This window comes from Ptiloglossa arizonensis, chromosome 7 (genome assembly GCF_051014685.1).
Source record: "Ptiloglossa arizonensis isolate GNS036 chromosome 7, iyPtiAriz1_principal, whole genome shotgun sequence".
In the NCBI taxonomy this organism is placed as follows: domain Eukaryota; kingdom Metazoa; phylum Arthropoda; class Insecta; order Hymenoptera; family Colletidae; genus Ptiloglossa; species Ptiloglossa arizonensis.
In genome coordinates this window covers 17,891,320-17,906,008 of record NC_135054.1, presented here as the reverse complement: position 1 = coordinate 17,906,008, position 14,689 = coordinate 17,891,320, and the positions used below count along the sequence as shown (strand labels likewise).

Below are 14,689 nucleotides of genomic sequence, written 5' to 3'. Positions count from 1 at the left end.
TTTCGAAGCTCAGTGGCTCCGAGTAGAGTTTCGTTGAAATTTTAGGCATACGCGATATAAATTCAGTGTTTCTCGGGCATTGTAAATTCTTTCCAGAGCACTGTGGCTCTCTTTCCTTTTCCAATCGCGAGACTAGAATCAGTGTTGTTCGTCGACAGCGTTCTTCGGTCGCGTTAATATTTATTTTTACTTATTTTTTCATTTTTTTTTTTTTTATTATCTTCAAAATTAAATTCGTCATCGGTATTAGAGTCAGTGCATCACCGAAGAGGAGTATTGGGCGATGCTTCGCGATCGAATAATGTAAGTATATATTTTCGTTAGATTCAAGAATCTGATACTTCTCTGTTAAAATTGAAAACATTTTGTAACTTTGAAAACAGATTGTCATGTTTCGTAATAGTTTTTTCAGAGTTTCTACATTTTGGGACCGCGACCACGGCTCCGACAACTTCCCCGATGACATTTGGCTGAGAAATCAACGATGACTTGGTACATCGGCGTCATCGGATTTCATCGCTTGGGTATTGACTCGTTGGTGTTCTACGATCGGTGAGTCGCATGCCATTTGTGTTCCTCCGGTCCCCAAACATGTCGTAGGACGAAAGGTCCGAATCGACGCGAGTGACCGGTTGTATTTATATTTTTATCCTTGTCAAGTACAATGACCACGGGTATATTTACAATATATTTATAATAGAAATATAACTACAGAATAGCTCCAGAAATATTTATAATATAAATTGAATATAGAAATATTTTGATTTGTGTCTCATTAATGGATAAGTCGGATACTCTCCGACTTACAATTAATATTAATGACGATATTCTTGAATATTTGGTAATTTGGTAATAACAGTCGATTCCAATTTTAACCGTATCTGAATAAGTTGTCACTGTAGTCGACATACATAGTTTTAATTCTTACCGCTCCTAGCGCTCTAATCTTATACCTCTCTCAATCGATAAAACTGGATCTGACCTGAAATGATAAGATGTCGAAGCTTCGTGACACTTCCAGCATTACCTGCAATTCCTAATTCATACGTAGTATACATCTCTGAATACAGATCGCGCTACAAACCACTGATACCATTCGAGGTCGGTATTGCAGATCGTGTGATTCTACTCGCGTAAGAAATCGTGTATTCCATGTCCATTCATATCTCGTTTATACATAGACTAATCCTGTATTACCTTTAACGTTATCGATATTTATTGGAATCAAATTTCAGACATATCGCATATACGAATCACAACTAGATACGACTTCTATAGGCAAATTAATCATTTCTAATGCATAAATAAGATACACATTGTAACATTAATATTCGGAACATGTGTAAATGTTAATAACAATCGCGCAAACGAACATTCACTGAATCAGTTCTGCTTCATAGATTTTGCAATATCTTGATGATTATTTATCGTAATTGTTAACAACTGTCATAGGATCATAGTTTAAAGCAATACTGATAGGTTTGATAGAACAGTAAGTTTGATATTTCAAGGTGATATCGAGCTGATCGATTCAACTTATCTAAGAATAAGTTTAAGATTGCAACGCAGAAATCTTTTGCGGTCTATAAGAATGTACGATAATGAAATATAATATTGAGACGAAACTTGAGACCGTGTCTGTAACTGGAAGTAGTATATATATTACTGACGCGAGTCAAAATGTAGAAAAAAATAAAATTTAACTTCCTCGTAATAAGAATGGTACATTGAACCGTAATGGTAAAATATCCATTGGAGAAATAGAAACTATGTATAATTTCAGATATACTTCACACGCTTCACTGTAACATTTCACCTAGAGATACTAATCGATGCACCGTGCTTGCCAGTTTCTAACATCCCCGCGGAAACGTGTAAATCTGATCGATCATTAAGTAACCAAATCCTCGTAGTTGTACGTAATTTCATGTAACTTCGCTCCTGGTACTACGCCACCCGGCTCTAAGTTCAATTTCATATTGCACTCTGGCAATATACCAAACACCATCTACGACGCGTACATGCATACATACCCGTGCAAACATTGCAGACAATGCACGCACCTAAATACAGGATACTTCGTAAGGTCAATAGTAAGCTGGTATCGAACAATTTCCAAGCTAAAAATACTATAGGTCTTGACGCTTTCACACGATCGTCGTTGATTAGATATATACTTTTTAAGTCTTTGTAAAATCGCTCGATACGATATACCGTTGCGACATGAAATAACAAGAACGAAATGTCTTCTCAAGTTTCGTTACATTTATTCGTATAAAACGTTTTCAGCAAGGCTTCTTCGGTATTAAATACACAAAAAGGACCTGCAATAATTTCAAACGGAGTATCTTTCGCTGAAAGTTTAACCATTCGTTAACTTGGGACTAATAACTGATTAATAACTTAGTTACAGTACCGTCCTTATCCCTGGGCAAACAGAGTACTCTCCAGTCTCGCAGTTATTATTAATTACTTCCACGTTTTGTAAAATACAATTGTATTGACCAAGGAATCCAATTTTTTATAATGCATTTCGTGCTTGTAGTAAATTCATTTCGTATCTACGAAATTAAAATCTACTTAAAATCTACGTAAAATATAATTTCCTGAACAATATACATTTTCAAAGTATCGTACATCGTATCCACGCTACAGAGACTAACACCTGAAAAATATCGATGACTGCGTTAGTTCTCGCAATTGGTGCTCGATGTAAACGGAGTATGCACACAGAGAAATCCACGTGTTTTTGCACGTACTTAAGTATGCATGCAAGCACACGTATGCTTCGCACTCGGAACTTCGGATCGTACTTTCGAAGGCCAAATATGGAGCATCTATTTCGAACGATCGCGAACTTGAACTTAACCAACCGACGTAATCTTGATGGTGACGGCATGATAGTCAGGAAATTGGTAATTATGGACGAGAGCGATAAGATACGGCTTTCCGTTGGAAGTTTAACGACTCGCCCGGATGGATCTAGGTAAAATTATTTGGTACGCGGATCGCGAACCGTGGACGCCTCACCTTGGCGCCCGAGTCTTTCCCCTGTTTCTAAAACCTTTGAACTACACAACCGTACCCTACGCTACGGATTATGCAATCGAGTCGTTAACCTTTATTCTACGAAAATAAAGGGTACTCAATACCACGACGCAAGCAACTAAGCGCTAGACGAATGTTTAAAATATTATTCACTTTTCGAACAAGCTCGATCTCGATCCTTGTGCAAAATTTGTACAGCACACGCGAAAGTACGAGCTATCAGATCGGTATAGTAAATATTGTCAGATGATAATTTCAATCTTAATCTCGTATTTACAGGTTTGTAGTATTTCTTTGCTGAGAAGAGGTCTCGAAAGAGCTACAAGTAGAAAAAAATTGTACGAAATTGTAAAGTAAATATTATCGAGAATCGTGGTTGGTAATATCCCGTGATCCGAATTACCTTTCTCGAGCCTGGTTGGCTGATCCTGCACCCCAAGGATGCGCGAAGAACTTACCGATATTTTTACTCGCGAGCTACTCGACACGAGATGCACGCTTTGTTTTCGATTATCCATTCCGAACGAAAATGCCACGAAACGCGTGCAAAGATCGGTAGCCGTGATAAAGTCGCGAGATTGCACACGTGCGAGACGAGCCATTGCGCTGTTGCGCGTGTAAACGTAACCTTATGCATACGAGAGTGCACCTGTGTATGCAGGCATAAAAGCGTTACTCGACTGCTTCGAGAAGTTCAGTAAGCATGTAACAACCTTGCCAAGTAACTCGAGTTCCGCAGCATTCGATTACCGATTATCGATGCCATCTGCGGTAACATTTACGATTCGATTCATCTTTGGTAAATGGAAACGTCGTTGCTGAAACGGTTACAAAGCTAATTTTAACAGATCTTCGGTCTTATAAGATTCGAACCGATCATAAGTGTCGTAAAGTTCCAATAGACCCTTAAGTCTCGTAAGACTCTGACAAATCTCTAAAGACTTACTGTCGATTGTAATAAATAGTAAGACTAATTCACTCGTAACATTGATATTGCGAGCAATTATGGGTTTGGATCAAGTTTAGAGAACATTGAGAGAAAGTAGTGCAAAGGTATGGGTAAGCCTTGATCAGCCATTCGTTTTTCTACCGACAATATTTAATACGTTTCGTGTTACACGGGTCGCTGGCGACCCATCAACTTCAATAACAATAATACGTTTTTATTGCACCAAGGTTTCATGCGTTACGAATATGATAAAATATGATACGTGGACGTAGAAGTATAGGACGTAGGTATATTCTTCCAAGTTGAATAAGGGAAACAAAAAATAAAAGTACGAGAAAGTTTTAGCGCAGCTACTACTTTTTTACAATAGTAGGGAGAGTAATTGACAAATAAATGTTTCTTATTAACAATTTCTTATCGATCGTATAACGATGATCGATACCTTCCGAAATTTTAGGTCGCACAAATTATACGAATACGTTACTCGTACATGTATGCCTTTCCTTGAATAATTTTTAACCCTTTGGACTCCAGAGGCGACTCTCGGTCGCTAACTAATGCACCGGAATTTTTCTAATTTTTCCAATTTCCCAGGAAAACTTTGTAACTCGAGGCGGAGAAAATACGTTGCAAAATATACAAAGATATAAGATTCGAATCGATTCTACTTTTATTATATACTCTCGGATTTATTCTTACTTTTTATTTAAAAGACCTCTTCGAGGTTTTCCGTTCCCCGCGTAAAGGAACGAATCGAACGCAAAGGGTTAATACTCGCTCGAACTCGAAAGTATAAATTTAATTTCGAATCGAGTTTTCGTATTCGATCGATTTCGAAACGAAAAATCGTCCACAAAAGTTTGAAGAAACCGGTAACGTGTAAGCTTTCATCGAGAACCGGAATATTTGTGAACGACGTTGAAGGCGTAAACTGAAACTGGAACGTCTGACGCGCGAAACTTTTTCCCAAACGAGCCGATCACGGATTTCCTAAAGCGTTAAACTCGTCTATCCTCGAGTTCACGGCTCGTTGTTATGCATATACCTAACACAGACCAGGCTCTGGTGGGATAGTAAGCTCGTGCGCGGCGCGATGAACCGACTCGGCCTAAAGCTGCCGGAATTATTAACTCCTGTCAGTCTAGGTAGCTCGATGCAGCAACGAGCACTTGACTGCCTCTTCTACTTGTTAATACGTCCGATGGAAGGCATCGATCGTCTCGTCGAAGATCGAACATCGCGCTGAGAGGACGCCGAGTGGACACGTGTCTTCAGCCGCGAGTTCGAGCTATTTTCTCATCGATGTAGTCTAACCGCATCGTTGCATCGTAGTCGTTCCATCTTTGGAATCGCCAGTCGATTGCAACGCGAGTACGAATTCGAGACGCTTCGATTTCGTCTATGGATCTGAACGAAGACCATCTCCGCTCTTCGAACATCGTAACTCGACACTAGGAGTTCTTTTTACTTTCGACCAAGTCACTGTCCTCAAGTTTGTCGCGGGAAAGCGATCGATCGTTCGATAGACAATGTCTACGCGTCTGTAGACGCTGATCCTGAAGCATCCCCCGATCTCGTGTTCGTTGTTCTTCCGTCGAGGTTCCAGTCGTCGACATGGAGGAGCCCGAGGAAAACGAAGACACCACCAATTCGTGCTCGATGACATCTTCGGCATCCTCGGCCTGTGGCAAGAGACACTGCACGGAAATGCGCGCGGAGAAACCGGTCTATCTACGACAGAAAGGTACGATCCTCCGGATACCCCTGAGGAATCTCACGAACTCACGGAGCACGAGTACTTAGAATAGAACTTTGACCATTGCGTTTCGTAGCGATGCATTTTACAAGTGTACGTTGCACCCTGACGAGCACAGCCGGGCGCGGACAGGCATCCGTGGAATTTTTGGAAAAGCATGTGTACTTGGAACTTCGACACTGGAACTCTTTCGCAGTAGAATTTCTTTACGGTGGAATTCTTTTTTGGGGATGCAAAATTTGTCGTACGTCGCGATTTCATTTCGTAGCAATGCATGTTGGAACTAATGGTTACACACTTTGCTAAGCGTAGTACACATACCTTTAAAACATTTTTTCAACGGCCACAGTAACAGGAGATACAGCGAAGCAATCGCAATTCGATCGATCGAAACTCTAAGAATTTTTTACCAAAATTAAAATACGCAATTCGTTGAAACCCACGACGAGTGCAGTTCCCCGTTAACTGAAACTTTGAAAATTTCTTCTCAGAAATAAAATACATAACGCGTTGAAACTTGCAACGAGTTTGGCTCGTAATTGTGCAGTTCGATGTAAAGAACTCACGACCTCGTCGTTGTGCGTCAAGGGGTTGGGGTGACAGGGTAGGTAATTTTATGACGAATCTGTGCCAATTGAGAACACCGAGACAAATAACGTTTTTAGGCTTTCCGTGTATAGACGCACGGGCAGGTGAATCAGATCGATGAATCGCGGAGAGGAGCCGGCTCACGAGGGGTAAATTAAGCCGCGTTATATCGGTGGGTGTAATCGGCGAATGCAGATGCCTGTTCCGACGCGAATTCGTAATTCGATAGACTCGATTGCACGCGAACACGCGATTCGACCGGAGGCTTCGAAGCGATCGAGACGTGAGCCGGAGAGAGCACACCTCGTCGCGTTACACTTGCACCAGTGTGAAAGACGGATAGGCACGTGTTATTCACCGTTAACATGCGTCTGGAGGCAAGCCCGATAGAATGCTTCAACGCTATTGATATTCTCCTTCTTTTTCTTACCTACTCGCGACGCTTGTTCTCCTCGTAACGATTTATTTTTCAACGCGAAGACAATTGAATCGTACTGGAACAATTCTCATCCAAATAAAATCGTCGAGTAAAGAATCAAAGACGAACAACTTTTCGCGAACTTTGATCGATCAAAATTGTAGTCCGATTATATTTCGCGTTGAACGAATCAAAATTTGCAAGAATTGTCAATCGACTAAAGATTGCAAATTGAACGTTGTACAGAGTTTTTTTGTTAAACTCTTGTTCAGTTTGGAACGAGAGTTGTAAATTGTACAGTAAACGAACTATTTAAAACGGAAGGAGTGTATTCGTTCCAGAAACTGTTTTCGTCGAATAACGGAGATCGCAGACAGGTACCGAAACTATTTCTTCGGAAAAAGAACCTTGCGAGCAAAAACACGCGTTAAGGATGGATCGACTTGTGTACACCTATAGGTTTTTTTTCAAAGCTCGGGCTGTCACGCGAAGCTGTTTACGGAACGTTGTACAACTGTAAACGATACGCAACTACGTTTACCTACGTGTACACGTATGGAGAAATAGTAAAACGGTAAAACGAAAAGACGTACACGTTTAGAGGGCGTACGATTACTTTACGAGGCATTAAATTATTTCGGACGAAACGGCATTTTTCAATTTTCCACCGCTCCAGATTCGAAATTGCGGAAGTACATTCCGCGTTCACCGGTTCGAGTAATTGTAGAAAATCGCATGATATCTTCACTCCCATTATTATTCTTTGTTCTGTAGCAAACGTGTTCCACCGTCATGGAATTCTTGCTGAATTTAATGTATTGTATATCTTGATCGAACGCCTTTACTCAGGAATGCGATGTTCAATTATTGTCTAACGTTCGTTCGGTTGTTGCGATTTCGTAAAAAAGGAATCAGAGGGGGGTGTAATTCACCGTTTAGTTTGGCGTTAACATTGAATACTGTTAACGATAATGAACGAAGAAAAAAATAATCGAGAAAACGGTCCAATGTTACATCGAACGCGAGTTGTACGTAAATTAATTTGAATAATGTCACGTTACGTTTGTTGATCATAATCAAAGATAGATAAAATTTTATTAACGAATACAATCAACGTACAGCGATTTATTCGCGACGTCTACTCAATTGGGGCAACTTCTATTCGTTCAATTTAATTTTATACGTCAGATTTGATACTCTAGCAAACTTTAATTAAAGAATTACCCACAACCATAACATTCGTTGCTAATAATCACAGTAAAGCGCAGTTGATGCCGACGTTACAATTCAGAAGAAGAGTTGTATACGTCTAAAAGTCTAATTTTTATTCCACGAGTAACGGATAAAAAATTGTTCATCTTTTATTCATTGTTCGCAATTCTTATCCATAAGCATTATTTGCTGAACGCTTATGGACGTTCACCGGGCACAATGCACTTAAAAAGTTAATGCATATATATTTCTTCACATCGCACAATGATCGAACGAGCCTGATAAAACTATTAACGCATGTTATCCCAGGAAACCTTCTTCCTCGTATCGGTACATTAATTCAACAAAGTGACATTATAAACATTTACCAACGCGATGTTATAAATAATTTTGTGTCGAAATCGTTAAGGATCAAGCTTACGCTATATCTACACGTATAAAAACAATAATTTTTCGCGACTCGATCGCTCGTGTCGCATATTTTAAAAGGAAGGGACGATCGAATGAAAAATATCGCTTTATTACTTTCGATATTCTTCTTACATTTTTCTTTTAAAAATAAGCAAAAGTCGGAACGCCTAAGAATGTATAGAATATTTCCTAGGACATTTCGAATCCTCGTGTATATATCAAAAGGGATGATACTTTCAAATTTTTCGTTACACACCCTTGATCGATACACCTACGTAACTTTTGTTTCGAATTAAACGAGAAAATTGTCCAAGAACTGAAATACTTTCCAGGACACTCTAATAAATAATTCTCGCGACGGATCGATCCGTAGAAGGAATAAAAAAAGATTTCCTTGTACTCGATTCCCGATCGCGGGACGACGAGTGTCGTCGTGCCAAGCGTCGCGTCAACGATAATTAAGATCCAAGTGGTTTCGCCGCCACCTACGCGCCCGTAGAATAATCATCGTAGTGTAGTACTTCCGGTACCACCGTTTGTCGTACGGCGGACCCCCGCAGGACACCGCGATTAAATTCCTCGCGTGGCCCGAGACATGTACGGGCGGAGACAGACAGACGTTATTGGGGCATGTCTATCGTCTATCCTCCCGGAGTGTCTTCGGACATACGAATTGACGCGTTTCGTGCGCTTGAACTTTCACGGACTTCTCGAGATACGAGGCCCGGATAAGCAGGTATATAAAGGGTCTCGGAATCCGGCACGAATCCCCAATTGATATTCGATAGCTTGGCGGGTTGGTGTGGCACTGTGCACTACCGGGTGACAATCGGCAGAAGTCCTCCGCGATCCTGTCCCCGTGCCACGTGGATGCCTCTCATCGGTTCGGGCTACTCGCTAACTCGGCCTCGTAACCGAAAACAGACTATTTCACGCCTTCAGTGTTCAATTGGTGGAACGAACGTACCGATCCATATAAAAAATATCGTTTCGAGTGGTCCGTTAACCCATCAAGTACGACGTGCGATTTTTTTTTTTTTCATACCGTACAACCGACGATTTCTTGTCGATCAAATGAAGTTACCACGATTCGTTAACGAATCTATCGAATATATTGCCAAATCGGTCGATATTGAAAGGGTAACTTTTTTTTGATAATCTGGTACTGTGCGATAAACTTAGATACGAGAGTGTGTAAAATTTCTCCGACGGAGAAATATGTAACTCGATTAGGTGGTTTATTTACGATCCACGTCGAGAAAATTGTAACGTCACGTATATCGGATTTCGTCGACTGGGGTCCACTGTCTCGATGGTGGTCCAGAAAGAAGTATTTTTTCGTGTAAATACTAATCGGACAAATCGTTTGTAAAGACTGTTGTAACTTGGAGGAAATAAATTCGAGAGACTCGCTCTTCGAACGGTGTAAACATTTCTAGAAGTTGAGAATACCATTTGCAAATATAGTAACAGAGGTAAGTGACGAAACGTATCGAGTGGCTGCACAGACGTCGTCTTTGATGGGTTAAACGACACCCTTGTTGGATATAAATCGCTAAGATAGCGGTCTGTTGGCTACGGGGCACGTGTAGTCGACGGTACAAGTATAGTGATCTTATTGAGTAAGCTTCGAGAAGGATGTAAAACGATACTTCTGGGAACGTACCACTGAATTAGATTTTCCCAGCGAGATAGCGATCTCGTGGCTAGAAGATTAGGTTCATTTTCTACTTCTTTGTCACGTTTTCGTGTTTCTCGGACAAATTTGTCTTTATAAAATCACAGAACTTACCATCTCCGCGTTAGCAGTGCTTTATTAATGTCGATCTTCGAACATTCAGAATTTTAAAGTCCTACAGCCCGGAAAGAATTTCTCCAATTCCTAAATTGCTGAAACTCGTCTTGGCAAGCCGCAGTTTGTACAAACTATATTTCTACCGACGAGTATACTTATCTTGAGACGTTCAAGTCCTTAACATGTTTACAGTTGGCAAACACCACTCGAGTGTATAGAGGGTTTGATCGACTTTAATAGTAATAAATATTCTCTCTCCTTTTCCAATACACATAACTATTATCCTTGAGATATATCCACATTTTACAATTTTGGACAAATTTTCATCTTAATCGTATTGAGAAACGTGCGGTGTTGGCGAACCAGAAATGGACACAATTTTTATCCATCTAGAACAGCTTTCGATACATTATTTGTTCGATAAAAATCATAATTGAGTTATATTCGTGTTGAACTTTCTATTCGATAAACGTTGCAGGTTTCTATTCGTCGTCTGTTGTTAAAAAAAAAATTTTGCCGCGAACGTGTTAAAGTTCCAAAGATCTCGAAAGAATCCCTACACGGTGCCCCTAAATTGTCAGTTCCTTGCAATCAAGGAAACTACTTGGTACCCTACAGTTTTCACGAGATCGTTGTATTCGTTGCACCGATTCTACCTGGCCGTTTCGTCGTACATGTAGGATTCTGTGTCTCAATCTCTCTCGAAAAATCAAAGTTCGAAAGATGTTGTTGTCCGCTAGAGCGGCCAGGTGCGCGGCGCTTATGGGAGAACCGGATGAACTCTATCCAGGTGGATGAATCTCTCTCCAATGGATCTCTGTACACGTGGTGATATTGGCGCTTAACGCTCGATGTGTCTTTGCTTTCAGAGAAAATTATATACCCGAGGAATACGAGGACGCTCACGAAGACGGCGGTAATTGGCGGCAAACCGATCGAAGAGGAAACGTGCATGGTAATTTGTTTGGTTAATCGCGGTCCTTTGTGTGGGTAAATGCCCGTACATGCTATTGCATGAGTCCTTTGTCTTCGATAAACGGGAATTTATTACCGTAGCACAGACCCAAGACAAATGCGTTTCTTGAAATTACTGCGACTTGCTTTTTTCATTTTCGTTTCACAAGAATACGTATACAGAATATAAATTACTTTCGAAGAATCTTCAAGTGTGTCTACTAACGTTTCTTTATCGTTATTAACATCTCTCGATTGTACGAAAACGGTCGTAAATAAATATGGCACATAATTTCTTCTGTATATTTAGGTAATTCTTTCTTTCGCTAAATCTTTTTGTTAATTCTCACCGTTTCTTCTTGTTTGCTTCGTACGTCAAGATAATGGATAAGAAGGGAAAAGAAAAAAAAAGCATTCACTTTCGTTTGAATTTTATAATCTCTACGCACGATAGGCTTTGAGAAACTTGGTTTTCGGAAGTTCCGCTACTCCACCGAAACCAGAATGGGCAAGAACCGGATTAACCCTACGACCCTACGGCCAGAATCTTGCGTTTGGATTACGATCGCCACGGAACACGACAAGAGGTCTCGTAACGGCCGTTCAAGCCATCATGTTGAAGCACTTTCTGTTCAAGTGCAACAAACAAGACGTCCGTGCAAACCCGGAAAGGTAAATGTTATTCGCGTGAAACTTGTCTCTCTTCTGTAACAGTTCTTATTCTCGGTGAACCGATGTAAACCCTTTCAAATCATCCATAAAGCCCTGAAAGTAGATGCACCTTGTATTCTCTTTAAATCGAGCATCCAGTTCTGAAATAACGTTGTTACTCTCAGCGGTTAAAAAGTCAATCATCCTGTAATTAATCACACTTCAAATTGAACGAAGCGATTTCTATTCGGGTCAAATTGTTCGTAATACGGTATCGATGTTATCGAAGAAGAACCAAAAGTTTCGACAATTATGTCTGTTGAATGTAGCCTGCTGAAACCTTCCTACGACAGCCAAATCGATGTCCTGACAGCGGCAATAGCCGAGATCATTTGGCGATGCGCCGGTGGATTCGTTGTGCAAAATACTGGTTACTCGCCAAATCAAAGTGTCACCGGAAACGCGAACGTGCCGAAAGCTGTGGTTACCTTGCCCCAGGAGACACCCTATTTGCAGCATAGCGTGCACTACTTCCAAGATGGACTGACTGAGACCGTATGTAGATCCATCGTACAGAATAATTAAAGGATCACTCGCTCGAATAATTGCTAACGAGTCACTCTTGTCCAACACGCTATTAATCCATTCACGTCGTATGCAAATGTCCCATAGTTACCCCGATAGTTGGATTTGAACGTCTTGTGGGCAGTCAAATGTGCATGGAAACTTTAAAAGGATTGTAAAGAATCGTTGTACCAAAAAATTGATAAATATAAAAGAGTAATTTACTTTTAGCTGCACTTGTTCGAGTTCGACTCTCTGGGCGATCTTGAAATATTTATCAAAAGATACTTATATTTGGTAAGCCAGACATTCTTTTCAAATTCGTCCCTTAAATAAAACCTTGTTACATAACGTTGCGTTTCAGTTCCAAGACGAGGGTGGTCCTGGTGCCCAGTTACTGTTGTACAGTGCTCTGCTTTCTAGAGACCTTTCCAAGTAAGTATTCGTATGTTATTCTACTTCTGAGCGACGATAACACTATTCTTAGGATTAGAATCGATCCAAAATGTAAGAATAAAATTTCTACTACCACTGTCTAACGAAGCAAATATTATAATTGTCCGATACAGAGTGCGAGCAGACCTCGAAGACCCCAAAGCATCGATACTGAGCGGTTGTCCCGAAGAAGGTCCCATCAGCATTGTAATTCTTTCGTTAACTGGTCGTGCTTCACCTCACCTCCATAATGGTGTGCTACACGTGGGGGATGAGAACACATACGTCAGTGATTTTCTCGTTATTTCTTTCTTTCTCAGCCTTGTTTCTTAATTTTTTTTTATTTCATTCAAGGCCGTGCCACAATGGGGCGTCCTTACGAGAAGCGAAATAGGGTTCTTGGTACACGAGGGCGACGGACAAATGATTCGACAACCGGGTTCTCGTCTCAAGACTCCGAGTTTACCGATTTGGGTCACTCTGTGCCATGGTCATCATGGGGTTCTTTTCAACACAAACCGAGAATTACTTAGAAATTATCACGCTGAACGCCTGTACGTTTTTTTCTTTTCTTATATACAGAGAATGGAAAAAATTCTATCTCTTTTTATGAATATAAATATATAATATTTAACTGCTTTGTACAGTTAAGGGGACAGAACTTTTTGTCTCGCCCTGTATACGACTATCGTATCATATCTACATATTAGTTTCTATGTAAAAATATTTCAGATCTCGATTCATTGAATTTTTAGTTATGTAAAAATTTCTAATCTTCTAAAAGTCTATTGCTACACAGTCGCTAAAATTGTTGACTCGGTAAATTTTTTTTTTTTTTCGTGTGTTAAATATTCTAAATTTTTCTTTATACGTATTATCGTCTTTTATAAGATTCGACGTCCAATACTTCACCTGCGGTGGGAGTCATGCTACTTTGACCGTGGACACCAGATCGAATTCAGGAAATGATTCAGAGCTCGAGGGTTCGAGCAAAGAGTGCATGGACATTTCTGCAACTCCGTTGGAGAAGCTTATTCGTTCCAAGTAAATATCTTTATACACTTTTCTCGCTGCAATAATAAATTAAAGTAACGGATTGAGAATCAGACGTCGATACAAAATATTGCACTTAAAATTAGTGTCTTGACGTAATTGTAGTTCTTTCTACACCCGTCTTGTTGTTCTCCTATTGGTAATATTATTACAACATGAACAAACATAATTTATTATTTTTCCAATCATTACCTTCGAGAATACAAACTTATAAAATTATGTAAAATGTTCTCACTAAGAGTGAGTTACTATGGATCCAATTTTCCGAATAATGTTGTAATAATTAATGCGCCGGTTTAGTAAATAACAGAGTAGAATATCGATTATAGTAAAATATTGATTCACAGTTTTGTTTCGATTACTTGCAGGTGGCAAGACGCTTGCATACAGTGGAACGGAACTCCCTTGATGTGAATGCAATATCTTCTTCTATGTGTCTCTATAACACCACGTAAATTGTCAATGTAACTTTGTATTTTATCGTTCGATCGTTATAGCACCTTCAGTAACTTTGTAAAAATTGATTTAAAAACCGACTAGTGTTTTTGCTCGTACCCTCGAGTATTTTAAACGCCGACATCGTAAAATCTCGAAAGCGTGGCGTTCACTCTGTTTATATAACCTTACATTATCCAAGTTAGCTGTAAAATTTAACAAGACTATCTGGAACACCGTCTCCTTGGAAAAATATAGAAATTCCATAAAATCGGATCGATAACGTTCGATGTGTTCGACAAACACCTCCTGACATGCGATCGCGTGAAGTGCAACCCGTTTAAGACTTTAGGTAAATGATTGTTCCCTAAAATAGATGCATATACACCTCTCTTCGTCGACTGATAATTTAAAAAATTC

At 40.0% G+C, this 14,689-nt stretch overlaps 1 protein-coding gene across 3 annotated transcripts; it reads left to right on the top strand.

Annotated features, from left to right (window-relative positions):
- The first annotated feature begins 427 nt into the window (after positions 1–427).
- LOC143149050 (inactive ubiquitin carboxyl-terminal hydrolase MINDY-4B) lies at positions 428–14,662 on the top strand. 3 transcript variants are annotated; one of them, XM_076316066.1, is made up of 11 exons: positions 428–552; positions 5,147–5,741; positions 11,047–11,132; positions 11,586–11,803; positions 12,112–12,337; positions 12,578–12,643; positions 12,711–12,781; positions 12,916–13,066; positions 13,136–13,335; positions 13,673–13,825; positions 14,203–14,662. In XM_076316066.1, the coding sequence occupies exons 2-11, from the start codon at positions 5,612–5,614 to the stop codon at positions 14,246–14,248; spliced, it is 1,347 nt and encodes a 448-aa protein (XP_076172181.1). In that variant the 5' UTR covers positions 428–552; positions 5,147–5,611; the 3' UTR covers positions 14,249–14,662. The 3 variants fall into 3 exon arrangements, with proteins under 3 accessions (XP_076172181.1, XP_076172182.1, XP_076172180.1); XM_076316065.1 differs by having other exon boundaries at positions 534–552; positions 5,143–5,741; positions 14,203–14,545; XM_076316067.1 differs by lacking the exon at positions 12,578–12,643 and having other exon boundaries at positions 14,203–14,545.
- The last annotated feature ends 27 nt before the right edge of the window (positions 14,663–14,689 follow it).